Source organism: Erythrolamprus reginae, chromosome 3 (genome assembly GCF_031021105.1).
Source record: "Erythrolamprus reginae isolate rEryReg1 chromosome 3, rEryReg1.hap1, whole genome shotgun sequence".
Classification (NCBI taxonomy): domain Eukaryota; kingdom Metazoa; phylum Chordata; class Lepidosauria; order Squamata; family Dipsadidae; genus Erythrolamprus; species Erythrolamprus reginae.
In genome coordinates this window covers 246885353-246912920 of record NC_091952.1, presented here as the reverse complement: position 1 = coordinate 246912920, position 27568 = coordinate 246885353, and the positions used below count along the sequence as shown (strand labels likewise).

The 27568-nt window shown below is 45.7% G+C and overlaps 1 protein-coding gene across 8 annotated transcripts in view; it reads right to left on the bottom strand.

The window, feature by feature from the left end:
• The window catches only part of PHF20L1 (PHD finger protein 20 like 1), an 82220-nt gene that overhangs the window by 29186 nt on the left and 25466 nt on the right, over positions 1-27568 (bottom strand). For 5 of the 8 annotated variants that reach the window (XM_070748312.1, XM_070748318.1, XM_070748319.1 and 2 more), the window contains 4 exons: positions 20445-20507; positions 7889-8096; positions 2733-2858; positions 1666-1748 (listed from right to left, as the gene is read on the bottom strand). In XM_070748312.1, the coding sequence (XP_070604413.1) occupies positions 1666-1748; positions 2733-2858; positions 7889-8096; positions 20445-20507 (480 nt within the window). The remainder of the gene's footprint in view (positions 1-1665; positions 1749-2732; positions 2859-7888; positions 8097-20444; positions 20508-27568) is intronic. The other 3 variants (XM_070748313.1, XM_070748316.1, XM_070748320.1) reach the window with 1 other exon arrangement.

Genomic DNA, 27568 nt, shown 5'->3' with positions numbered 1-27568 from the left:
TTAAAAGTAGAACTAGTCTACACATGTATAACAAAATGACCTATAACAGATACTTGGGTAGAACCATGCCATGGTTGATTTAAAACTAAAAGAAAATGTTATATTTGTCTGACTTCTCATTAATCAACTATTATTTCTTTCACTTGGGCAACAAATTTCTTTCCATTTCAAATTCCAAATTTTTCTGTACCAATTTTCTTTATCTTTGGTTATGTTTTTTATCAAGGGTTTTCAAATTCAAATTTTAATAGGCTGTTAAATCTCTAGTGTTAATAACAGTCTACAAGTTAAGAGTCGAAGAAGATCGGCCATGTTTAATTTTAACTTTAAAAATATAGATTATTTTACATTAAGTGGTTTACAGAACAAGATCTGCAAAACTCACATTTTAACATTGATGTGACTTCTTGGGAACCACTCCAATGTACTGAAGAGTAGCAAACTATCCTTGTAGCTCACTCAACTCATTTAGCCCTGTTCTTAGGAGTCATAGTTCTGCATTCAATGCAAGGCAGGAAAAAATCCAATGGGGCAGAACATGAAAGAGAATGCAGGCATCTCTGATTTAGATGTGAACTAAAACCAAATCCCCAAGAGGTTTTAAATGTGTTTCCTTTTTAAAATATTTATTTAAAAATCTAGAGCTTAACCCAAGGAAGAGAAGGTGGAGGAGGAGGGTTAGTAAATATGGCTCATTGAACAGTTCCATAAACACATATACGTTCACAACTACCAATTCTTACAACAGAAAGGAAACTTCTCTATGAAGAAGTAATTCTGGTAGATGTCAAAACCCCAGTGTGAAAGCACAAATTCAATATGCATCAAGGGTCTTTTAAGTCACTTGTTGGCACTATTTCAGCTACTGTATAGTGTAATAGTATTTGGGAAGAGGCATCCAGTTTGTTTGTTTGTTTGTTTCTATTCTCGGAATGTTTTGCTAATGAAAATTAAAAATAAAGTCCCAGTGGTGCTTTTTATCAAAAGGCAACTGGACTTGTTGTTTTTTGTTGAAAACGTTTCGTTTCTCATCCAAGAGGCATCTTCTGGCCTTCATGAACTGAAGATGCTTCTTGGATGAGAAGAGAAATGTCTTCAAGAAGAAAACCCCCCACAAAAATAGTCCAGTCCTTTTTTTTTTCTTTTTTTGGGGGGTGGGGTGGGGTGGGGTGGAAGTGCCCTTGGGACAACCATGATTTGGATGACTGAGAATCTCCATAGACCAGGGCTGTCAAACTCCCAGCCAATAGGCTGGTTGCGTCACGTGGTGGCCATGCCTATACCCAGTTTAGCGAAGGGGAGGGATGTCCCGATAAGTCACATGACACCACCCTGACGCCCTGAGTTTGACACCCCTGCCATAGACGATAAAAAGAAAGGTAACCATAAATTAAGACATCCAACTCTCTGACCTAAAAGGCAAACGGCAGAAGTCCAGTCCAGACAGAATCTCGAACCGGCTTCTGGGTTAGGCACCCTTAGGAGCAACAGATTTACTTCCATGACCTTCATTTATGCAGAGGTATATTATATACATACACAGCGTTCTTTAGTGCCCCTCTCGGATTCTGCCTAGCAAGACAATATTCACATCACAGATCTGGTATTTCCCATAGTACGTTCCAGAATGGCCCTCGGAAAAGAATCAACTCTACAATTTCATACCTGCTCCAAGACTGGAGCTGCTTCTTTGCAGTCTTCTTTCTTTTCAGCACCGTCAGCCCAGACAGCTTTGGATGCCAACAATCCTGCACAAGAAAAAGCAACGACACAAAAATAGGGCACTTGAAATAACCCCCGTGGCATTTGATCATCAGGTAGATCATCTCAGTACAGGTCGTTCTCCACTTGCAACCATTGATTGGGTGAATGGTTTAAAGTAGACTACAGCACTGGGGGCGGGGGGGGGGGAGTGACATATGAACTGTACCAATTCACACTTATGACCGTTGTAGCATTCCTCCTAGTCATGTGATCAAAATTCATATGCTTGGTATGTACTTAGAATAATTTTGATTTCTCTCGCCCCCACTCCACTCTCTTTTGGTTCTGATTCTCTGGAATCAGCTCCCCCTGGAAGATTCGTACTGCACCCACCCTCCTCGCCCCTCGTAGCCGCCCCGAGTCTACGGAGAGGGGCGGCATACAAATCCAATAAATAAATAAATAAGAGTCTAAAGACTCATCTATGCCGCCAGGCTTGGGGTCATTACACTCTGCCCCCTGGATGATGAATGTATGGTGGGTTTGTTGATTGAATGGATATGTGTGCATTTTCATTGGTTTTCTGGTTTTTAGATCCAAGTCCTCGGAGAGGGGTGGCATATACATCTGATAGATAAGAGAGACATCAACCTGCCCAATCTGGCCACACCCCTTCTCATAACTCTGATGTGACCCTCAATTAAATTGAGTTTGACACCCCTGTTCTAGTCCAACCCCCTGCTCAGGCAGGAGATCCTATACCATTTCAGACAAATGGTTGTCCAATCTCTTTTTTAAAATGCTGGGCATCCACAACGTTGTTCCATGGATTAATTGTTCTAACTGTCAGGAAATTTCTCTTTATTTCTAGGTTGCTTCTCTCCTTGGTTAGTTTCCACCCACTGCTTCTTGCCCTGCCCTCAGGTGCTTGGGAGAAGACTAAACTAGGCAGTTCTTTAGTTCTTGCAACTGTTCAGATGAGAGCTAGATTAAACGACCATCATAGCTGATCTGAAATGACAACTTACCAGTGATCTTGTTAAGACGAGCCCTCTTGGCTTGAAATGAGTTGCCTAGATTGTTTTTCCTCTTGTGTGCTAATGCATTCTCTGCCTGTACAAAGGCAATCTTTGGGACATCCACCAGAGGAAATCCTAAGTAAAAGAAAAAGAAATCATATGTATAAGCACTCTCTTTGAAAAGCTCCTCTGGGTAAATACGTACAATATGTTTACCTCCATATATTTTTTATATTAATGGGCTTTTAATTATTTCTAACATCAGACTACTATTGTACACTGCTTTATTGTTGCTGTTAGCCACCCCGAGTCTCCGGAGAAGTTCGGCTTTGGCGTTCAGCTTCAGGAGACAGCTGGGAAGCCGCGCGGCTGTTTTAAAAGGTCACAGCCGGCCTGGGGGGCTTCCCAGAACCCCCCCGAACCCCAAACATTTGCCGAACTTCCGGGTTCGGGGTGGTGCTGGGAAGCCCCCCAGGCTGGCTGTGACCTTTTAAAACAGCCGCGCGGCTTCCCAGCTGTCTCGCGAAGCCGAACGCGGAGGTTCGGCTTTGGCGTTCGGCTTCGGGAGACAGCTGGGAAGCCGCGCGGCTGTTTTAAAAGGTGACAGCCGCGCTGGGGGGCTTCCCAGCAACCTCCCGAACCGAACCCGGGGTTCAGAAAATTTTTGCCTCTTCTTACGAACGTTTTTCGAGTTACGAACCGGCGTTCGGGAGGCTTCTGGAAAGCCCCGCCGCCCAGCTGTCACCTTTTAAAACAGCCGCGCGGCTTCCCAGCAGTCTCCGAACGCCGGTTCGTAACTCGAAAAAAGTTCGTAAGAAGAGGCAAAGTTTTTCTGAACCCCGGGTTCGTATCACGAGTTGTTCGTAAGACGAGGGGTTCGTATCTTGAGGTACAACTGTACTATTATGAGATAACATTAGAAATCGTAATTATTAGGGTTGGGAAAAAGATATTGTTCTATGGAAATAAATTCTAGAATGTTCTGTTGTTCTTCCCAGAGCATTCTGATCCATCTTTTCCAAGGATTATCTGCAATTTTGGATGGTAGTCTATGAGTGCATGAAGGCTGAAGGGCATGAACAGTGCGCCACAATAATCCAAATTTTCCAGTGGCATGGCAAAGCCAGGGTTCTCACTTCTAAGTAGGAAATCACCTGGTTATACAGCCAAATCTTTTTTGCCCTCCCCAGACTACAGAGACTTTCTTGGAGCCTGGGGAGGTAAAAAATGCCCTCCTCCAGAGACCAAAAACGCCCTCCCAAAACCTCTTCGGCAGCCGAAATACAGCTGGCTGGCACGTTCATGCGTGCTGCAGCTAAGTTAGGGCAATTGCTCGCGTGCCGGCAGTTTTGGCTACGGGTGCCATTGTGTTATAGGTTCACCATCTAGTCTAAGTAGATAAGTCTATCTCCTTTAAAAGGGTACAGAGTTAATAAGAACATAAGAAGAGCCATGCTGAATTAGGCCAAAGCTCATTGAGTCCAGCATTCTGTGTCACACAGTGGCCCACCAATTGTACATAGGGATCTTGAGCAGAAAGTGAAGGCAAAACCCTCCCTTTCCCTTGACCCTCAACAAATGGTACTCAAGGGAATCCTGCCTGCCTCAACCAACTTAGTGGCACTTGGACATCCATTTCAGTAACCACCGATACACTTGGCATCCATGAATCTGTCTAATCCTGCCTTGAAGCTATCCAGGCTGACAGCTGTCACCATCTCTTCTGGGATTGAATTCCATAAACCAATGACCCTCTGGATGAAGAAATATTTATCTTGTTTGCCTTGAAGAAAACTTGTGGGAATGCTTAGTAAAATATGAGCTAATCCTGAAAGTGTAAGAAAGAAATTTAGAATAAGAGAATGGGAAATGCCATCAGGCTTTCAAGATTCTATTACTAGAACCCAGATCAATTAGGGTCCCAGGGGTGACAATCCTTGCCCACATCCCTTCCCCTATTGAGTTTTCCCACAATCTGCACTGTTTTATCTAGACTGCTGTATTCCTAAAAATCTCCACCCAGCCTTTGGTCTGACCTAAGCATAGTGCATAGAATTCTCTTCTACAATGTCCTCCCTGTCAATGGCTACTTCAGCTTCAACCATAACAATACACGAGCACCCAACAAGTAAAATGCCCTAAACTTGATTGCAGAAAATACAACTTCAGCAACAGAGTAATCAATGCCTGGAATTCACTACCTAACTCTTCCCCAAACCCCAAAAACTTTAAGCTTAGACTGTCCACTGTCAACCTTACCCCAGTCCAAAGAGGTCTGTAAGGGGCATGCATAAGCCCCCCAGCATGCCTACCGTCCCTGTCCAAATATTCCCTTTTATTTGCACATGTATTCAAAATTTTATCTGTTATCTTATACAGTGATCCCCCGATTATCGCGAGGGTTCCGTTCCAAGACCCCTCGCGATAATCGATTTTTCGGGATGTAGTGGTGCGGAAGTAAAAACACCATCTGCGCATGCGCGCCCCTTTTTCCATGGCCGCACATGCGCAGATGGTGGAGTTTGCGTGTGGGCGGCGGGGAAGACCCAGGGAAGGTTCCTTCGGCCGCCCAACAGCTGATCTGCTCCGCAGCGCGGCAGCAGCGAGGAGCCGAAGATGGGGTTTCCCTGTTGCCCAGGCAATGGGGAAACCCCATCTTCGGCTCCTCGCTGCTGCCGCGCTGCAGAGCAGATCAGCTGTTGGGCGGCCGAAGGAACCTTCCCTGGGTCTTCCCGCCGCCCAGGCAAAGGGGAAACCCCAAGATCGCTTGCCGCTTGCCCGTTCACCTGCCCGCCCGGCTGCTCGCTTGCCCGTTCGCCAGCCCGCCCGGCCGCTCCGCTTGCCCGTTCACCCGCCCGCCCGGCTGCTCGCTTGCCCGTTCACCCGCCCTCCCGGCCGCTCCGCTTGCCCGTTCGCCCGCCCGCCCGGCTGCTCGCTTGCCGCTCGAGAGCAAGAGGGGGAGAGATAGAGAAAGAGAGAGAAGGAAAGAAAGAGATGAGAGAGGGAGGAAGAGAGTGTGAGAGAGGAAGAAGCAAGATAGAGAAAGAGAGAGAGAAAGAAAGATGAGAAAGGAAGGGAGTGACGCCATCGGGTGGAAAAATCGCGATATAGCGTTTCGCAAAGATCGAGATCGCGAAACTCAGGGGATCACTGTATATGCCTAACAAAATAAATAAACAAACAAACAAACAATGTCACATGGGACCAAAAATTGGCAAATGGGCAGCCAGTTAAGAAAAGCAGAAGTTTAGGGGAGGAAAATGTAGACCTTTCTTCATATGAATTACCAATGGTTTTAAGAACTGAAGGCCATTATTGTCAGACTGTTGCAAATTGGAAGAAAGGCCTGGAGAACTTGCATATAGAAACACCCACAGCTCCGAGCACTCACTACCCTGTTTCCCCCCCAAAATAAGACATACCCTGATAATAAGCCCAATCGGGCTTTTGAGTGCATGGCAATAAGGCCAAGCACTTATTTCAGAGTCCAAAAAAATATAAGACAGGATCTTATTTTCAAGGAAACACAGTAGCTGTCCTGGTATCATCACAATTAGCTTCAAGACCCTGGATTAGGAAAAGCTGGATGAGTAAGAGACGTGATTTATTTTTCCCTATTTGGCTGTTTTTTAAACATTAATGCAATCACTTTTTAAATTGTACCAGTAACAATTTTGGTTAGATTTTACACATTGCTTTATTCTGGATGAAATAACAAGCAAAGATAAGGTTTCTCGGAAATTTACATTGGAAATTCATGACATTATTAGCTAAAGTGGTTCTCAATCTTTCGAATGCTGCAACCCCTTAATACAGTTCCTCATGTTGTGATGACCCCCAACCATAAGCCTAGTGCCAATTTTCCCAACAGAGCTTTAAGCTGATTGGTAGGAAAGTCAGAGAAACACCACCACTATAAACACCTGATTGGTCGGATTGTAAAAATATATTCCAAGACACCAGAATAGAAGCTTTAGTTCCTAACACCATGGGAAATTTGTCTTTTCCCTTGGTCTTAGGTGATCCCTGTGAAACAGTCATTCAACCCCAAAGGGATCCCAACTCCCAGGTTGAGAACCACTGAGCTAAGGAATTTCTACTGGCAGGGTGCAGGAAGCAGACCCCAAGTCGGAATTTCTGTCCCCCTCTGACCCACACAAAAAGACCTCAAAGGGGAAAACTCTCTGCAGCAAGACAAGCGTTCATTGTACGTATCCGGCCCAGGAGCTGTAGTAAATAAGGACCTCTATTTTAGTGCAAAATATATTTTTTTCTGCGGACCACCAAAATTTTCTTGTGGACCACCAGTTAGTGACCATGGCTCTAAACTACACTGATGTCTCAAAATGGGTGAACAGTGCAGTCAGGCAGTAGGGAAAGCAAGTAGGATGCTTGGCTGCATAGCTAGAGGTATAACAAGCAGGAAGAGGGAGATTATGATCCCGCTGTAGAGAATGCTGGTGAGACCACATTTGGAATACTGTGTTCAGTTCTGGAGACCTCACCTACAAAAAGATATTGACAAAATTGAACGGGTCCAAAGACGGCTACAAGAATGGTGGAAGGTCTTAAGCATAAAACGTATCAGGAAAGACTTCATGAACTCAATCTGTATAGTCTGGAGGACAGAAGGAAAAGGGGGGACATGATCGAAACATTTAAATATATTAAAGGGTTAAATAAGGTCCAGGAGGGAAGTGTTTTTAATAGGAAAGTGAACACAAGAACAAGTGGACACAATCTGAAGTTAGTTGGGGGAAAGATCAAAAGCAACATGAGAAAATATTATTTTACTGAAAGAGTAGTAGATCCTTGGAACAAACTTCCAGCAGACATGGTAGATAAATCCACAGTAACTGAATTTAAACATGCCTGGGATAAACATATATCCATTGTAAGATAAAATACAGAAAATAGTATAAGGGCAGACTAGATGGGCCATGAGGCCTTTTTCTGCCGTCAGACTTATATGTTTCTATGTGTGTGTGTGTGTGTGTGTGTGTGTGTGTGTGTGTGTGTGAGAGAGAGAGAGAGAGAGAGAGAGAGAGAGAGAGAGAGAGAATGGGGCAGGGCAGCAATGCAGCATTTAAATTTAATCAACAAACAAATCAATAAAAAATTTAAAGGGAAAACCATGTATACAGTAAAATGTAGTTTATATATACCAAATGCCTCGCTGGATGTGGGCTGTTCTTCTTTCTTCTGCACTTTCTGGACAATTGCTGAGGTTGAGGTCTCTTCCTTCTTTGAAGGTACTTTAAACCACTTTCTTTCCTCTTTGTCTTTATTACTGTTGGCGCTCGTCCGTGGCTTAACTCCTGCTTTGTTTTTCGCGGCTGCCACTGCGGCGGCTTTGACCAAAGCTATCCAATCCTTTGAAAAGGGGAGAAAACAGAAGAGAACCACCACCTCAAATTAAAATCCAAGTATGAAGAAAACTGTTAGAAAGAAAAGGGAAACTGTTCGTGCTGAAGAATATCTATTTTGAATTTCTACTGTTTCTTGTAAATTGATACTTAAATATATATGGCACAAAAAAAGAAAGAAACAAGGATATTGATGACAGGTTAGTTAGTTAGTCCTGGGTGCCCAAGCTTCCATTCTAGGAATTAAATGTGTTAAAAAAAGTCTAGAATATATCTCATTTGGGCTATGCTAAATTGTTATGTTCTAGATTAAACAGCTTGCTGGCCTCTTTAGATTTGGCAAACTGACTTCTAGGAAACCACTGAGAGAAAACAGAACACTGCAGGTTTTTTTGGAATTTTCCATTTCTGTATGAAAGCTTTCCATACTCCCGTTTATTTGTCTTAACAGTTTAAGATTTGGCAGTGAAAATGTTAGCAATAGCATCCAGTGCCTAGAAGGTATTGTATAAAACTGTCCAGGAAAGGTCCGTCAGATTTGACTATCTGTGTATCAATTTCAATGGCCCTGTTTTGAATCAGGCAGCATCTAGGTTGAATAAATAAATAAAATTACCCATTTAACCAACTTTTTATTGTTGTGGGTAGAAATGTTTTCATTTTCTTTGAAATGGAAATTGTGTCAATTCTTTGATTCCAAATATTAACAAATATTTTGCTTGCCAAGGTTAACCTTCAAGCCAGGAAAAAATCCTATTAAGGCAACTGTATCATCCATACAGCACCAGTATATTCATTACGAATTTAGTCCAGATTCTTTGGATGTCTTTAAAAGGAAAATGTCCAAAACAAGCAGTTAACTGTTTTTCATTATTCTGCAAACCTTTATACCTGAAGAAGAAGACTTTAAATTGTCTTAAGCGTTTTACAAGAGCTATAGAAATCTGAGAATATCTATTGCAATTAAAAATCTAGTCCGAGCTACTCTAATATGCATCAGGCTAGGCCTGTGATGACGAACTTGGGGCACGTGTGCCACAGTTGGCCCACACGAGTTCTCTCTGTGGACATGTCAGCTGTCGTCCCTGCCCAGCTCTACCTCGCATGCGCTTGTGCCTCCGACTGGCCAGCTAGTCTTTGGTGCTCTGCCACGCAGGCATGGGATGGGGCATATGCGAGGAACACATGCATGTGGGGGGGGTCACTTGCATTGCATTTTGGGACATCGCGTGGTACCCCTGTGCCCTATTTTGGCTTCCAGGTTGGTGCAGGCGGCTTCCCAGACCCAAAATGCCCCCCTCCCCGCCATTTTAGGCCTGGAAGGCCTCCTGCACCAAACTTAGAAGCCAAAAATGGGGAGGGGGAGCATGCACAGGAGTTGTACATGCGTGCACAATGTGGGAGGAGCATGGGGGGGTTTGTACACGCATGCATGGACAGCGGCGCGCACGCAGGGTGTCGTGTGCTCATGCACAGGGTTTGGGCATGTGGGGGACTCATGCACAGATTGTATTATAGGTGTGGATGCACAGGTGCGCTGATGCTTGGTATTGCACATGCTTTCAGCATATGATGACAAAAAGCTTAGCCCACACTGGGCGAGGCTGTGTCTCAGATTCTGCTGTTTCTACACCAATGGCTGCTTAAGGACTACAGCGCAGGTGGCTAGATTGTGCCGCAGTACTGGGGATTCATCGGAAACACGTGTTTAATCCCCCATAGTTATTTTACACAACGAATGTAGGAAACCCTTTGCACTGCTTATTCCTTTTAGTATTAAACTATGGGCCACTGAGTTTATGTATATTTTAGTGTTGTGGTTAGCTCTGGCCCAGCTCCTGCCCCAAGGACTGTGGATGTGGGGGAGACATCCACATGCTGCAGGCCTGTTTTGCCTCCCCGGTGGAATCTGATGATGAAAGCTCCTTTGACCAAGAAGACATGAGTGACAGGGAGGAGGAGAGTGTGGCAGACATCTCAGAAGGAGATCAATTATCTAGCTCCTCCTTGGATTCAGAACAAGAGTTAATGATACAGCCACGCATGCGGAGAGCGATGCATAGGCAACAACTGAGAGATTATTATCAAAGCAAATGAGGCCACCTGTGGTTGAGTGGGGCTGTGGTAATTAGTGAGGCTGCTATAAAGAGCAGCCTATGGGTTTGGCCATTGTGGAGGATTATCTGATTGTTGTGTTTCGTGACTGCTTTACTGACTTTGACTTTTTGTGTGCTGATTTTTCCCTGGTTTGAAACTAAACCAGAGCAAAGTGTGTTTCACTTTGTGAAAGAAGAAGGACTGTGAATTGCCTCACAGCTGCAAGCTAAGTATCACAGAACTGATAAGGGACTTGTACAAATTACCAGTTTGGTTGGAGACCAGTGCTCTTTGCTATACCAAACGAGGGCTTGGTTTAAGTGAATTTTCATTATAAAGAACATTGTTTTGAATTTTCAAACGTGTGTGTGTCTGAAATTTGTACCTGTGAATTTTTGGGAGGAGTCTGCCAGAGAGCCTGACAGAACATTTTAGTAGAGTTAGACTATGTATAATTGACAGAGCAGATTTTATCATAGGATTTAGATGTTATTTATTATTTTATATTAGAATTTTTAATTTTATATTTACTGAGGGTTTGCATTTGTTCTGGTCTCTGATCTATAACTGCAATAAATTGAATTGGGGTACCATGCTGACAAAATATATACTTTCATGTGATGGAGTCAAGTTATGTTTTTTACCTGTGAATTCTAATGTATCTTTTAGTAAGTTGATTCTGAAATGCTACACAGATAACACCTGTATGGACCCAGGGGAAGAGCCTTCTCTGTGGCGGCCCCGACCCTTTGGAATCAACTCCCCCCAGATATCAGAGTTGCCCCCACCCTCCTAGCCTTTCGTAAGCTCCTTAAAACCCACCTCTGTCGTCAGGCATGGGGGAATTGACATGTTCCTTCCCCCTAGGCTTATAAAATTTATGTATGGTATGCTAGTGTGTATGATTGGTTTTAACTTGTGATGTTTTAAAATTAATTTAAATATTGGATTTGTTTACACTGTATGGCGATTGCTGTGAGCCGCCCCGAGTCTGCGGAGAGGGGCGGCATACAAATCTGATTAATAAATAAATAAATAAATAAATACAACACACAGCTGTCACTCTGACATATATTGGTACATTCTAGAACAAGTCACAAAGTGAACAATAATAATTACGGACCATGGGAATTGACAGAGATCAATATTGTGGATTTCTCAGATGAACGTTTGGCCTGATTTTCTTAAGAATGCAAATTTTACAAAGCATTTTAAATATATATATATTCTATTAACTCTGATCAACAATTACTCTTCAAGTCAGCCTAGTAGGAGATTTTTCTCTGAGTGTGCTTTCTGAAGTATTTTTCCTGATTTCTCCAAAGCAGGGCTCTCCAAACAATTCATTAGAATGGGATGAAATGGCAAATGAAGAGAAACGTCACATTTGCAGATGACATGAAATTGAGGAGACCACTAAGAAGGCAAAAAACAAAGTTTATGATGATCTTGATGGGCTAGAAAAAGGGGTTGGAATGTGTTGTGGTTCAGCCTGAGCCAGAGCAAAGACCAGCTGCGTCTCTGCTGGCTCCATGCCCGGGGGAGGCGGAGAGCGGAGAGGAGAGTTCTTGGCAGTCAGACAGCAGTCACGAAAGTGAAGGCGATGCAAGGCCTGAGAGCCCTGGGGAAGGTCTCTCTCAAGTAGCTTGGATTCTCTGGATTCCTTGGAGTCTCTGGATGACGAAGCACAAGCTATCATCAGTATGCGACAGAGACGCAGAGATCAAAGGAGAAATCAACTGCGCAGATATTATCAGCGCTGAATGAGGTGTGGTCCTCATTAGCAGGGAAGGGTTTATAAGGCATGCAAACCCTTTCGGCAGCGTGGAGTGTTATCAAAGGGAAGTTGGAGTTATCTGCCTTTTCTCTCAGCATTTTTGTTCCTGGCTCGTGGCCCAGCAGCCTTGAAGACTGGTGGGAGGTGTGTGTGTTTGTTAGCTCAACAGCCTCATCTGGCATTAAGAATCCTGTGTTCCTGTATGAACAACTGCCTTCGTGTACTTATTTGGAGTTCCAGTGTTTTCCTGATCTGTAAGGACATTTTCTGTTGGCTTCTTTTCTCTTTATCATTATAAAACTGTGTTTGGATTCAACCGGTGTGTCTGGCTTATCTTTTTGGGTTGGTCATAGCCTCCGGAGTGACCCAGACAGAACAGAATGTAAGGAAATATAATCAAGGACAAATGAAGAACTCTCCACAGAGGGGGAATATGAATCAAATGCACAATTAGATGGTGGAGGACGCCAGGCTGAGGATAACTTTTTGTGGAAAATATTTTGGAAATAGGCGTTGATTGCTTACCTGAACGCCTCTTCTCGTACGGTGAGCGGGTACAGCAGTCACATGGGTTGCTCATGTCCAATCCGGTGGAACTGAGCCTAGTATTAAAAAAGCTTGCTGGATCCGCCCCTTCCCCAGAATTCGCGAATCCGTAGACTAGGCTCAGATGTGAAGCTCTTTAGTGTTCAACTCTCATTGTTAGAGGAAAGAAGGTTATAGAAAGGTATAGAAGACACATACAAGGGCGGGAAGTGACTGCTGTACCCGCTCACCGTACGAGAAGAGGCGTTCAGGTAAGCAATCAACGCCTATTCTCCGTACTGAAGGAGCGGGTCCAGCAGTCACATGGGACATACCCAATAGATGGTCCCTAGGGTGGGATTAATTGCTATCGTGAGAGATAACGGATTGGAGTACCCTTCTGCCGAAGGCAGCGTCCGCTGAGGCGTAAGAGTCAATCTTGTAGTGCCTGATGAAGGAATTTGGCGAGGCCCAAGTGGCTGCTTTGCAGACCTCCTCCAACGGGGCTTGAGTCGCCCAAGCGGCCGAAGTGGCTGCGCTCCTGGTGGAATGCGCTGTGATGTTCTTTGGAACTGAGAGGGAGGCCGACTCGTAGGCCTTAGAGATAGTCCCTCTGATCCAACAGCCTATCACTGTTGAAGACACTTTGGCACCCATGACTCTGGGGTGATAGGCTATAAAAAGTGCTTCCGACCTCCGAAAGGGTCCTGTGTGTTGGATGTAGATCCTCAGCGCTCTAATGAGATCCAGGGTGTGCCATCTAATTGCCAAGGGATGGTCCCGTTGGAGACAGAAAGAAGGTAAGACAATATCCTGGGTTCTGTGGAACATGGAACTGACCTTGGGTAAGAAGGTGGGGTCCAGTCGTAAGACTACCTTGTCCTGATGGAATTGGCAGAGATCCTGCCTGATTGAAAGGGCAGCCAACTCCGAAATGCGTCGGGCAGAGGTAATTGCCACCAGGAATGCTACCTTAAAGGATAGGTACCTGAGGGACGCAGATTTTAGGGGTTCGTAGGGTGCCTGCGTGAGGGAATGGAGAACCCGTGGCAAATCCCAGGATGGATATCTGTGGACCTTAGAAGGTCTGAGGTTGGCTATACCCTTGAGGAATTCCTGAACTTCTGGAAAGGAACGGAGAGGCTGTCTGCGGGGCCCTGCTAGAACAGAGGAGATGGCCGCCAGATGACGACGGAGAGTGCTGGTGGAAAGGCCTTGATGGAAACCTTGCATAAGGAAGGAAATGATCCTGTGTATGGGAATGCACAGGGGAGAGAGACCCTCCTGTAGGCACCACTGGTGAAACTTGGACCATGTATGGTCGTAGATTCGATTGGTCGAACCTCTTCTGGCCTTTAAGATGACCTCCACTGTGTCGGGGTCGTGTCCACGCAGATCTAAGTCTCTCCTGATAACAGCCAGGCAGTGAGGTGGAACCACTCCGGGTCTGGATGGAATGAGGCCCCCTGCCGTAGCATATCCCCCGAAACGGGGAGTCGCCAGGGGTCCTGGACGGACAGCTGTTGGAGGTCCGCGAACCAGGGCCGGCGGGGCCAATGAGGGGCGATTAGAATTACTCGGGCCCTCTCGATGAGGACCTTGTGAATCACGTCCGGAAGAATTGGAATTGGAGGGAATGCATACAGGAGTCCTGGGGGCCAGGGGCTCCTGAGGGCATTGGTTGCTTCTGCTCCCGGGGATGGGAACCTGGAGAAGAATCGAGGGAGTTGGGCATTCGTTTCGGTGGCAAAGAGATCCAGCACTGGTAGGCCGAATCTGAGGCTGATTTGATGGAACAGGTCTTGATGTAGATTCCACTCTCCTGGATCTATCGTTGCTCGAGAGAGCCAATCCGCCTGGACATTGAGGCTCCCCGAGATGTGATCGGCTAGGAGCGACTGAAGGTGCTTTTCTGCCCAAAGGCCTAACTTGAGGGCCTCCCTCATGAGAGCCTTGGATCTCGTGCCCCCCTGTCTGCAGATGTGGCTTTTTGTGGCTATGTTGTCGGTGAGTATGAGAACGTGCCGGTTGGGGATGTGAGGCTTGAACTGTTTTAGAGCCCGGGAGACGGCTCTTAACTCTAGCCAATTGATTGGCCTGGAAACTTCCTCCGGTGACCACGTGCCCTGGGCTATCATCCCCTGGGCATGGGCGCCCCATCCTGATAGGCTGGCATCTGTGGTGATGAGGAATTGGTCCGGGGACCTGAAAGGGGATCCTTTGTCCATGGCCGAAGACATCCACCACCTGAGAGATCTGCGAACCATCGATGGAATGGCAATGCGACGACTTGAGTTGCTGAGCCCTGATCTCTGAAAGGGTAATAGAAGCCACTGTAGTTCCCTGGCATGGAGACGAGCCCAGGGAATGATGCCTATGCACGACACCATTTTACCCAGAAGGGAGGACAAGGTGACTATGGAGACTGATTGCAGTGGTAAAATGTGAGAAATCAACTCCCCTATATTATGTTTCCTCTCAGGAGAGAGGAAAACTTGGGATGATTCTGAATCAATGATAGATCCCAGATGCAATATGGAAGTAGAAGGCTGAAGGTGGCTTTTATCAAAGTTAATAGAAAAGCCATGGGTCTGTAAAACTGACATGGTGACAGAAAGGTTTACCTTTACTTCCTCTAGAGAATTTCCATGAACTAAAATGTCATCTAAATAACATAGAATGTGGATGGGCTTGGCCCGGATATAGGCCGCCAAGGACCCCAAAAGCTTTGTGAAGACTCTAGGGGCCGAGGAGAGACCAAATGGCATAGCCCTATACTGGAAATGTCTGCCCTGGAAGGAGAAACGTAAGAATTTTCTGTGGCATTTGGCAATGGGGATATGGAGATAGGCCTCAGTGAGGTCTAAGGAAGCCATGAAGTCCCCCGGATGGATAGCTGCTAAAATAGATGAGAGGGAATGCATCTTGAACTTTCTATATTTGATGAATAAATTCAGCCTTTTGAGGTCCAAGATAGCTCTCCAACCTCCGGAGGTCTTAGGGACCATAAAGAGGATGGAGTAAAAACCCCGGCCTCTCTGACCGGAGGGGACCGGCTGGATGGCTCTAATGGATAATAAATGGGAGATGGCTTCCTCCATCCGGGTATGAGCAGAGGGAGAACTGGGAGAAGGGCAGGTAATAAAACGTTTGGGGGGGGGAGAAATAAACTCTAAAAGGAGACCTCTTTGAACTGTATCAATGACCCAGGGGTCCTTGGAAGATTGGCGCCAGCTAGAGGAGAAGTAGGCCAGGCGCCCCCCTATGGGGACTGAAGGGGAATTACCATCTGGGCTTTTTAGAAGCCCTGTTAGAGGACGCTCCTCTCTGGTAGCGGTATCCCTTACCCCTGGGGTTCCTACCTTGGGAACGAAAACGAGGGGAGTACTGACCTGGATTCCTCTGGTAAGTGGGCGCCTGATCTTGTTGGCGCCCTGGACGACGAAAGGACTGCGTTTTAGTGGTCTTTTTGGTAGTCGGGCCCAATACTTTTTTCTTGTCCGTGGTTTCAGTTAGGAGTGGGTCTAGAAGATCTCCAAATAGGAGGTCGCGTTTTAATGGCCCTAAGGCTAACTGCCACTTCTGACGTACTCCTGCCTGCCATGGGCGAAGCCATAGGAGTCTTCTGGCCGTGGTGGAGGCCGCAATGGACTTGGCTGCGAATCTGGTGGATTGCAGTGTGGCATCAGCCACGTATTGGGCGGCCGCAAATACCTTGTTGAAGTCCTGTTGACCTCTTAAGTCATCGGGAGGAATATGTTGTTGAAGTTGACGAAGCCATAGGAGCATGGCTCTAGAAAAAAAGGAAGCAGATGCGGAGCTTTTAATAGCCCAGGAATCTGCGGTGAAACCTCTCTTGAGCATCTGTTCAATCCTCTTGTCCTCTGGACGAAGAACCTCTTCTGCTTCGCCTGGAACTGCAGCCGCAGAGTGTAGGGTTTTTACCGGTTCATCAGGCTTAGGGCAGGATAAGAGATCCTCATAAGAGGGGGATAATTTATACAATCTTTTGTCTTTGGTGGTAGGGTTAAGCCCTGATGCTGGAAACTCCCACTGTCTAAGCAAGGCATCTTTAAACAATTTAGGCATAGGGATTACCTCGTTATCCTCTTGTTCCTCTGTGAAGTAGGGTAAGTTCTCTTCCGGAGGGTCAGTGGAAGTAGTGGCTTGCTTCTCTTGTGCCGCTAGCCCTGTGGAAACTCTAGCCTTGAGAAGGAGATTTGAACAATTGAGAGGGAAAAATAGTAACTGGAGAAGGAACCTTGATTTGGGATTCCTCATCGTCCGAGAGGCCTTGACATGGATCCTCATCCTCTTCCATATCCTGATCATAATCATCCTGAGAAGAATCTGATTCTTCCTGAATAGGAGCTCTGACTGTTGAAGGAGAATTCAAGGGACGGAAGGGACGAGGAGGAGGAAGAGGTACAGAAGGCACATTGATGGCAGAGAGCTTGGCATCAATGGCCTTGGACAACACAGAGAAAATGGATTGGAACTCTGGAGGGAGGCTAGAAATATCAGCAGGAGTGACAGAAGAATCTCTGATGGCCTGAGAGGATGCTGGCTGGGAAGATTCTTCAACGATATCTGGTTCCTCTGGACCTAAGCCCCATAGATTAGGTTGGGGTCTGTCTAGGTTTGGCTCATCCAGAGATAACACAGAGACACCAGAGAGAGGCAAGATAGGAGCCTCTGGGGGGTCAAGACTGCTGAGCACTTGGGCCTGCACTTTCAAGCGTTTAGCAGATTTATCATGAATTTTTTGTAGGGCTTGGTCCCTTCTCTTCTCAGCCTTGGTTGCGAACTGAGCGAATTCTGGGGAAGGGGCGGATCCAGCAAGCTTTTTTAATACTAGGCTCAGTTCCACCGGATTGGACATGAGCAACCCATGTGACTGCTGGACCCGCTCCTTCAGTACGGAGAATGTCATTAAACACTTAATAACAAGGAATCCCTACGATCTGGATGCAAAAAATTCAAAAGCAAAGCTAGGCTGCAGTAATATATTACAGTTTCCAAATCAGGTAACACAATCCACTACCACAATTCAAACATTTGTTCCAATTCTGGACATTTAAGAAAAAGATTTTAGAGAATCTAGAAGAACGAACAGAAGGCATACAAATCCAATAGATAATAATGATGATGATGATGATGATGATGATGATACTGGGGCAGGATGCCAAGCAGGAAAGACTCGGAAAATGATCTCAGAGTCGATCAAAGATGACAGAAGCGAATATGGCAGCAGAACCAGAAGAGGGAACAGAAGATCAAAAGATGTTCTCTATTGTTCCAGAATACAGGGCACAGAATTACAGAATTGTACAAAACAAAAATTAGGTTCTGGTTGGATGTTAGAAAAACTTTCTGTAATGTGACAGTGGAATCAATTACCAACAGGTAACTTGATAGTGGAATCAGTTATAAAGAGGTTATAACCAGTTATAAACTTCTCTCTCATTAGAGGGGTGTGGTGCCTAGAGGTGGAGCTCTTGCTTTCACAATCTGAAGTTCGTGTGAGTTCAATCCTAGGTAGAGGCAGATATTTCTCTCTCTGGGCACAACGGGAATATACCTGCTGGACAAAACTTTGCATTGGCAACAGGAAGGGCATCTGGCCTTTAAAACACTCTTCTAGCTCCATTCAATTGCCCAGACTCTATTCCGCAAGGGATTATGATGATCTTTTATTGGATGTTTTCAAATACAGGCAGGGGAGACATCTGTCATGGATGCTTTATTCAGAATTCCTATACCGAGCAAGTGATTGGACTGACAGGTTAAGCTGAAAATTTTCAACTACAAGATTCTATCATATGTACAGTAAAACCCACACACGTGTAAAGATATGACTGCAGGTCTACATGTACACTCAAAAGACTTGATAAAACTGGATGCATGAATGAAGAAAATGCATTTTATCTTCTGTGGTGAAAGCAAGCTTGCACAAAGGTTCAGAAAGAAGGAAACTTTTAATCTCTTCTAAATTAATATGCATAAGTTACGCCTTCCGAGAAGAAATATTCATCAAACTTGGATGATTGGTCTACTGAACTTCACCTTCTACTTTCTACCATTATTCTATCTTATTTTAATAGAAACATAGAAACATAGAAGACTGACGGCAGAAAAAGACCTCATGGTCCATCTAATCTGCCCTTATACTATTTAATGTATTTTATCTTAGGATGGATATATGTTTATCCCAGGCATGTTTAAATCCAGTTACTGTGGATTTAGCTACCACGTCTGCTGGAAGTTTGTTCCAAGGATCTACTACTCTTTCAGTCAAATAATATTTTCTCATGTTGCTTTTGATCTTTCCCCCAACTAACTTCAGATTGTGTCCACTTGTTCTTGTGTTCACTTTCCTATTAAAAACACTTCCCTCCTGGACCTTATTTAACCCTTTCACATATTTAAATATTTCGATCATGTCCCCCCTTTTCCTTCTGTCCTCCAGACTATACAGATTGAGTTCATTAAGTCTTTCCTGATACGTTTTATGCTTAAGACCTTCCACCATTCTTGTAGCCCGTCTGTGGACCCGTTCAATTTTGTCAATATCTTTTTGTAGATGAGGTCTCCAGAACTGAACACAGTATTCCAAAATTCATACCAGTAGGACAGCATCTTCTGTGTGTATATAAAACTTTATCCAACAAACTACATGTGTTGTGCAGTGGTTCTCAACCTTTCTAATGCCGCAATCCCTTAATACAGTTCCTCATGTTGTGGTGACCCCAACCATAAGTCTAGCCCCAATTCTCCCAACAGAGCTTTAAGCTGATTGGCAGGAAAGTCAGAGGGACACCCCCACTGTAAACGCCTGAATGGTCGGATTGTAAAAATATGTTCCAAGGTGCCAGAATAGAAGCTTTAGTTCTTAACACCATGGGAAATTTGTCTTTCCCCATGGTCTTAGGCAACCCCTCTGAAAGGGTCTTTCGACCCCTCAAAGGGTTCCCGACCCCCAGGTTGAGAACCACTGTGTTATAGGTTTATTCTCTATTGTTAATGTTAAGACTCTGCTTAATATTCTAAATTATTTTTCACTTTAGAGAACTGCTGTCTCAGACTTCAAGCGATCCAGAGAGTTATCTCAGAACTGTATGAACTATTGCCCAAACCTTCAACAGATCTGTAACATTTGTTTTCACGGGATAGAATTTATTAGAGCCATACCTCATAATTTTACAGCTTTAATTAAACAATGAGGAAACAAAACTAAAATATCATTCCGCCACCTCTTAAATTCCTAGCTCCTGCGATGACTTATTTAGCAGCAACAACAGGTACCCCTCGACTTACAACTGTAAGTTTAGTGACCGTTTGAAGTTACAATAGCACTAATGACCATTCTTTTTACACTACCGCAGAATTCCCATGGTCACGTAATCAAAACTTCAGACGTTTGGCAACCGATTCATTTTTATGACAGTTTGCCGTGTCCCCAGGTCACGTGATCAACTTTTGGGACCTTCTAACAAGCAAAATCAGTGGGGAAGCCAGATTCACTTAGCAAACTCTGTTAACTAACTTAACGGCTGCCGTGATTCACTTAACAACTGAGGTGAGAAATGCTGTCAAATGTAGCAAAACTCACTCAACAACTGTCTCGCTTGGCAACAGAAATTTTGGGCTCAATAGTGGTCATAAGTCAAGGACTACCTGTATAAACTGCTCATTTTCAGATGGGACCTTTGTCTGGTATAAGGACAGCCCACCTGAAGCATTATTCACACTTATGGACTGATGCTCTCACCTTCCAGGGATCTACCACAGTCCTGTCCCTCTCTCTCAAGAGCTCTTCCACCTATTTGCCACACCTCTTCTGCTGGTCTTGGCCACATCAGCTTTTCGTGGGATTTTTTTTTTCCTCTCTCCTCAGCTTCCGCTTCCTGTGTGCCAAGAACCCTCCCTCTCCTTCCACAATCCCACAAAACTCACTTCACGTGGCTCGTTATCCGTCACTAATCTCAGCTCCGGTGCTATCTGTTGCCTCTCGCGCGCCTAATCGTATCGAAGATAAAACACAAAGATGGAAACAAAAAGACAAGTTATCACAACATGCCTCCCAGTTGGACGACTCCACTTACCAGCCTTCCGCCATTTCCTGCCCTCCCAAACGCAACCGTTTTTAGGGAACGACAACCTGAGACCTGCTAAAACTATTGCGGCCAAGATCGCATGGCCGAGATCGCATGGGTGCCATCTCTACTGCCTTGTCTCTGCTTACAGTCAAGATTTAGTCAGCCAAGTTTAATAAAGAAAGACTACCTCAAGGCTAGAAAGCAGACACATGTAAAACAACTGCTTGCCGCCACAAATTATGGAACATGCTATAACGTCTAAGACAGAAGTGTCAAACTCAAGGCCTGCAGGCCAAATCTGGCCTGAAAGGTGCTTAGATGTGGCCAGGGGTGAAATGCTCCCGATTCGCTTGTGCCTATCGGTCGTCGGAGAGCCGGTTGAGAAGGGAGCGTGAGAAACCATCACCACCCAGATGTTGCCATTTGGATACTTTTACCCTCTGCACATGTGCAAAGCATTCTGTGCATACGCAGAAGGTAAAAGAACCCAAATGGCAGCATCCAAGTGGGTGGGAAGAGCCTCACGCTCCTTTGTGACCGCTCTCCGACAACCGATAGGCCCAAGCGAACCAGGAGCAATTCACCCTTGGATCCGGCCCATGGGGCTGCCATGGAAACAGCGAAAGACCAGCCCGCGGTGGCCTTCTTGAGCTCCATTTTTGCTGACAGAGGATTGCAGGAGGCCGTCAGAGGTGAAAATGGAGCTCGGGAGCCCATTTTCGCTGGCTGTGTGCTTGGGCCACCACAGGTGCCCGTGACGTTGAGCTGGCCACACACACGCACACACACACACACATACACTGCCCTGAGGTCAAACACAACCCTGATGCAGCCCTCAATGAAATCGAGTTTGACACCTCTGGTCTAAGATAAAGGAGGTAAGTGTTAGCAGCTTATTTTTTAAACTGATTTGTGTGTGATGTGCATTCATTACATAACACTAAACTGCCCAATATCTCTGGAGCTCAAGTAAGAATATCTACATTTAAAAAAAGAAAAAAGAAAACCTGCATTAAATAAGCATGCATGGTAAAGACTAAACAATCCCATATGCAAGTGCACACCTATACACTAAGTAAATAAATTTCTATACCACTCACCATATTCTGCAATATACAAATGTATCTAGTAGTGGCAAAAGTATATTTGGACAGTAAATTACCATATTCCATCTGATTTCTTTGAAAAATTACATTTCTTCTGAAAAATCTCACTGAACATTATGTTGTTAACTCAGGCTAATAAAAGCAACAAGCAGTTTTCTTTACAGCATAAAAGTTGCTAAATGACAAACTTTGTAGTCTTATTTCTCTAATTTTGCAAATGTTAAATATTGCGATTTTAGAGATATTGTGATTTGCCCCCAAAGCCTATAAAATTTCCCATATATCCTTTTCAAGTATGCGAATAAGCATTTTTACATTCATATTTTACTCTATAGATAGTCCTCAGCATGTTACCACAAATGAACCCAAAATTTCTGTGGCTAAATGAGACACTTAAGTTAATTTTGTCCCATTTTACAACCTTTCTTGCCACCGTTGTTAAGTGAATCTCTGCAGTTCTTCAGTTAGCAAAATGGCTGTGGGGTGAATCTGGCTTTCCCATTGACTTTGCTTGCCAGAAAGTCGCAAATAGCGATCACGTGATTCCAGGACATAGCAACCGTCATAAATAGTTGCCAAGCATTTGAATTCTGATCAGGTGACTATGAGGATGCTGCAACTGTTGGTCACTGGTGTAAAAAATGGTTGCAAGTCACTTTTTTCAGTGCCGTTGTAATATTGAATGGTCACTTAATGGACTGTTGTGATGCAAGGACTGCCTGTATTATATTGTAGAATAGAAAATCTTATGTGGGATATTTTCAGGTTAAGAGGCCCATTTCTAGATACTGTTTCCTGAATCAATATTTTTCCCCCTGTACATTATATACATTATATATAATTGAGCCGGGGTGGTGCAGCAGGTAGAGTGCTGTACTGCAGACCACTGAAGCTGACTTGTAGATCTGAAGGTCAGCGGTTCAAATCTCATCAGCGGCTCAAAGTTGACTCAGACTTCCATCCTTCCGAGGTGGGTAAAATGAGGAACCGGATTGTGGGAGCAATAGGCTGGCTCTGTTAAAAAGTGCTATTGCTAACATGTTATAAGCCGCCCTGAGTCTAAGAAGAAGGGCGGCATAAAAATTGAATAAATAAATAAATAAAATTATACATTTTTTCCCCTCCTTAAATTACATTATACATGGTGAGTGGTACAGTGGCCCAGAGGTGGAGATCTCATCTCACAATTAGGACAGTATGAGTTTGATCCTAGGTAGAGGCAGATATTTATCTCTGGGCACAATGAGAATATATCTGCTGAACAAAACTCCACACTGGTGACAGGAAGGGCATCTGGCCATTATACATTCTTCTAGCTCCATTCAGTTGCCCAGACTTCACCCCACAAGAGATTATGAGATCTTTGAAAATAGTGATTATGATTACATTATACATGTTATCAAACAGGGGTGAAATTCAATTTTTGCCCTTATCAGTTCTGTGGCCATGGCTTGGTAGACGTGGCAGGGGAAGGATACTGCAAAATAGGCGTTGATTGCTTACCTGAACGCCTCTTCTCGTACGGTGAGCGGGTACAGCAGTCACATGGGTTGCTCATGTCCAATCCGGTGGAACTGAGCCTAGTATTAAAAAAGCTTGCCGGATCCGCCCCTTCCCCAGAATTCGCGAATCCATAGACTAGGCTCAGCTGTGAAGCTCTGTAGTGTTCAACTCTCATTGTTAGAGGAAGAAAGGTTATAGGAAGGTAAAGAAGACACATACAAGGGCGGGAAGTGACTGCTGTACCCGCTCACCGTACGAGAAGAGGCGTTCAGGTAAGCAATCAACGCCTATTCTCCGTACTGAAGGAGCGGGTCCAGCAGTCACATGGGACATACCCAATAGATGGTCCCTAGGGTGGGATTAGATTGCTATCATGTGAGATAACGGATTGGAGTACCCTTCTGCCGAAGGCAGCGTCCGCTGAAGCGTAAGAATCAATCTTGTAGTGCCTGATGAAGGAATTTGGCGAGGCCCAAGTGGCTGCTTTGCAGACCTCCTCCAACGGGGCTTGAGTCGCCCAAGCGGCCGAGGTGGCTGCGCTCCTGGTGGAATGCGCTGTGATGTTCCTTGGAACTGAGAGGGAGGCCGACTCATAGGCCTTAGATATAGTCCCTCTGATCCAACGGCCTATTACTGTTGAAGACACTTTGGCCCCCATGACTCTGGGGTGATAGGCTATAAAAAGTGCTTCTGACCTCCGAAAGGGTCCTGTGCGTTGGATATAGATTCTCAGCGCTCTGGTGAGATCCAGGGTGTGCCATCTAATTGCCAAGGGATGGTCTCGTTGGAGGCAGAAGGAAGGTAGGACAATATCCTGAGATCTGTGGAACATGGAACTGACCTTGGGTAAGAAGGTGGGGTCCAGTCGCAAGACTACCTTGTCCTGATGGAATTGACAAAGGTCCTGCCTGATTGAGAGGGCAGCCAGCTCCGAAATGCGTCGGGCCGAGGTAATAGCCACCAGGAATGCTACCTTAAAGGATAGGTACCTGAGGGACGCCGATTTTAGGGGTTCGTATGGTGCCTGCGTGAGGGAATGGAGAACCCGTGGCAAATCCCAGGATGGATACCTGTGGACCTTGGAAGGTCTGAGGTTGGCTATGCCCTTGAGGAATTCCTGAACTTCAGGGAAGGATCGGAGAGGCTGTCTGCGGGGACCCCCTAGGACAGATGAAATGGCAGCCAGATGACGCCGGAGGGTGCTGGTGGAAAGTCCTTTATGGAAGCCTTGCATAAGGAAGGAAATAATTCTGTGTATGGGAATGCACAGAGGGGAGAGACCTTCCTGTAGACACCACTGGTGAAACTTGGACCACGTGTGGTCGTAGATTCGATTGGTCGAACCCCTTCTGGCCTTTAAAATGACCTCCACTGAATCGGGGTCATGACCACGCAGTTCTAAGTCTCTCCTGATAACAGCCAGGCGGTGAGGTGGAACCACTCCGGATCTGGATGGAAGGAGGCCCCCTGCCGCAGCATATCCCCCGAAACGGGGAGTCGCCAAGGGTCCTGGACGGACAGCTGTTGGAGATCCGCGAACCAGGGCCGGCGGGGCCAATGAGGGGCGATTAAGATTACTCGGGCCCTCTCGGTGAGGACCTTGTGAATCACGTCCGGGAGGATTGGAATTGGAGGAAATGCGTAGAGTAGGCCTGGAGGCCATGGACTCCGGAGGGCATTGATTGCTTCCGCTCCCGGGGATGGAAATCTGGAAAAGAAGCGAGGGAGTTGGGCGTTCGCATTGGTCGCGAAGAGATCCAGGATTGGTAGGCCGAATCTGAGGCTGATTTGATGGAACAGGTCTTGATGGAGGTTCCACTCTCCTGGGTCTATCGTTGCTCGGGATAGCCAATCCGCCTGGACGTTGAGGCTCCCCGAGATGTGATCGGCTAGGAGCGACTGGAGATGTTTTTCCGCCCAAAGGCCTAACTTGAGGGCCTCCCTCATGAGAGCCTTGGATCTCGTGCCCCCCTGTCTGCAGATATGGCTTTTTGTGGCAATGTTGTCGGTGAGAATGAGAACGTGCCGGTTGGGAATGCGAGGAGAGAAATGCTTCAGAGCCAGGGATACGGCTCTTAACTCTAGCCAATTGATTGGCCTGGAAGCTTCCTCCGGGGACCACGTGCCCTGGGCTATCATCCCCTGGGCGTGGGCACCCCATCCCGATAGACTGGCATCTGTGGTGATGACAAATTGATCCGGGCACCTGAACGGGGATCCTCTGTCCATGGCCGGAGACTTCCACCACTTGAAGGATCTGCGAACACTTGGTGGGATGACAATGCGCCGATTTGAGTTGCTGTGCCCCGATCTCTGAAAGGGTAATAGGAGCCACTGGAGTTCCCTAGCATGAAGGCGAGCCCAGGGAATGATGCCTATGCATGACACCATTTTCCCCAAAAGGGAAGACAGAGTTACTATGGATACTGAAGAATTAGATAAAATGTTAGAAATTAACTCCACTATACTGAGTTTTCTCTCGGGAGAGAGAAAAACCTGGGAGGATTCTGAATCAATAATGGATCCCAGGTGTGAGATGGAAGTGGAAGGTTGGAGGTGACTTTTATCAAAGTTGATGGAAAATCCATGGTCCTGAAGGACTGACATGGTGACAGAAAGGTCTGTTTTCACTTTCTCTAGGGAGTTCCCATGAATCAAAATATCATCAAGATAACATAAAATGTGGATGGGAGACACCCGGATATAGGCCGCCAGGGACCCCAAGAGCTTTGTAAAGACCCGAGGGGCCGAGGAAAGGCCAAATGGCATCGCCCTATACTGGAAATGCCTGCCTTGAAAGGAAAAACGTAAAAATTTTCTGTGGCATTTGGCTATAGGAATGTGAAGGTAGGCCTCAGTGAGGTCTAAGGAGACCATGAAATCTCCCGTGTGAATGGCGGCCAAAATAGAAGATAAGGAGTGCATCTTAAACTTCCTATATTTGATGAATAGGTTTAGTTTCTTTAAATCCAAAATAGCTCTCCAACCTCCGGAGGACTTTGGAACCATAAATAGGATGGAGTAAAAACCTAGGCCCTTCTGACCGGAAGGAACCGGTTGAATGGCTCTGATGGACAATAGATGAGAAATGGCCTCCTCCATACGGTTACAATCTGAGGAGGACCTGGGAGAAGGGCAGGAAATAAAACGTTTAGGGGGAGGAGAAATAAATTCTAAAAGAAGGCCTGTTTGAACAGTGTCAATGACCCAGGGGTCCTTGGAGGTGAGACGCCAATTAGAGGCGAAATGAGCTAGGCGACCACCTATGGGAATAGAGGAAAGATTACCATCTAGGTTTTTTTGAAGCCCTGTTAGAGGAAGCTCCCCTTTGGAAGCGAAAACCTCTACCCCTGGAGTTCCTACCTTGGGAACGAAAGCGGGGGGAATACTGACCTGGAGATCTCTGATAGGAAACCGCTTGATCTTGCTGGCGCCCTGGGCGACGAAAGGACTGCGTTTTGGTAGCCTTTTTTGTGGTTGGACCCAAAACTTTCTTCTTGTCCGTGGTTTCCGTGAGGAGTGGATCCAGAAGATCACCGAAGAGAAGGTCGCGCTTTAAGGGACCCTGGGATAACTGCCACTTCTGGCGTACTCCCGCTTGCCAAGGGCGAATCCATAGGAGTCTTCTTGCCGTTGTAGAAGCTGCAATGGACTTAGCAGAAAATCTAGTAGATTGCAAGGTGGCATCAGCCACGTACTGGGCAGCTGCAAAGACCTTGTTGAAGTCTTGTTGACCTCTCAAGTCATCGGGAGGAATATGCTGTTGAAGTTGGCGAAGCCACAGCAGCATGGCTCTGGAGAAAAAGGAAGCCGCTGCAGAACTTTTAATGGCCCAGGAATCTGCGGTGAATCCTCTTTTGAGCATTTGTTCAATGTGCTTGTCCTCTGGGCGGAGGACTTCCTCCGCCTCGCCTGGCACAGCCGCTGCCGAGTGAAGGATCTTGACCGGTTCATCCGGTTTGGGAAAGGATAGAAGCTCTTCATAGGAAGAGGAAAGTTTGTACAACTTTCTGTCCTTGGTGGAGGGATTAAGGCCAGAGGCTGGGAAATCCCACTGTTTGAGTAAAGCATCTTTAAACAATTTAGGCATAGGAATTACCTCGTTATCCTCCTGTTCCTCTGTGAAGTAAGGTAAATTCTCCTCCGGGGGATCAGTGGAAGTGGAGGCTTGTTTCTCCTGGGCCGCTAATCCCGTAGAAATTCTAGCTTTGAGGAGGAGAGATTTGAATAATTGAGAAGGAAAAATGGTAATTGGAGAAGGAACCTTTATTTGGGATTCCTCATCATCTGATAGGCCTTGAAAGGGATCCTCATCATCCTCCATATCCTCATATTCGTCCTGAGAGGAATCTGAATCATCCTGAATAGGAGC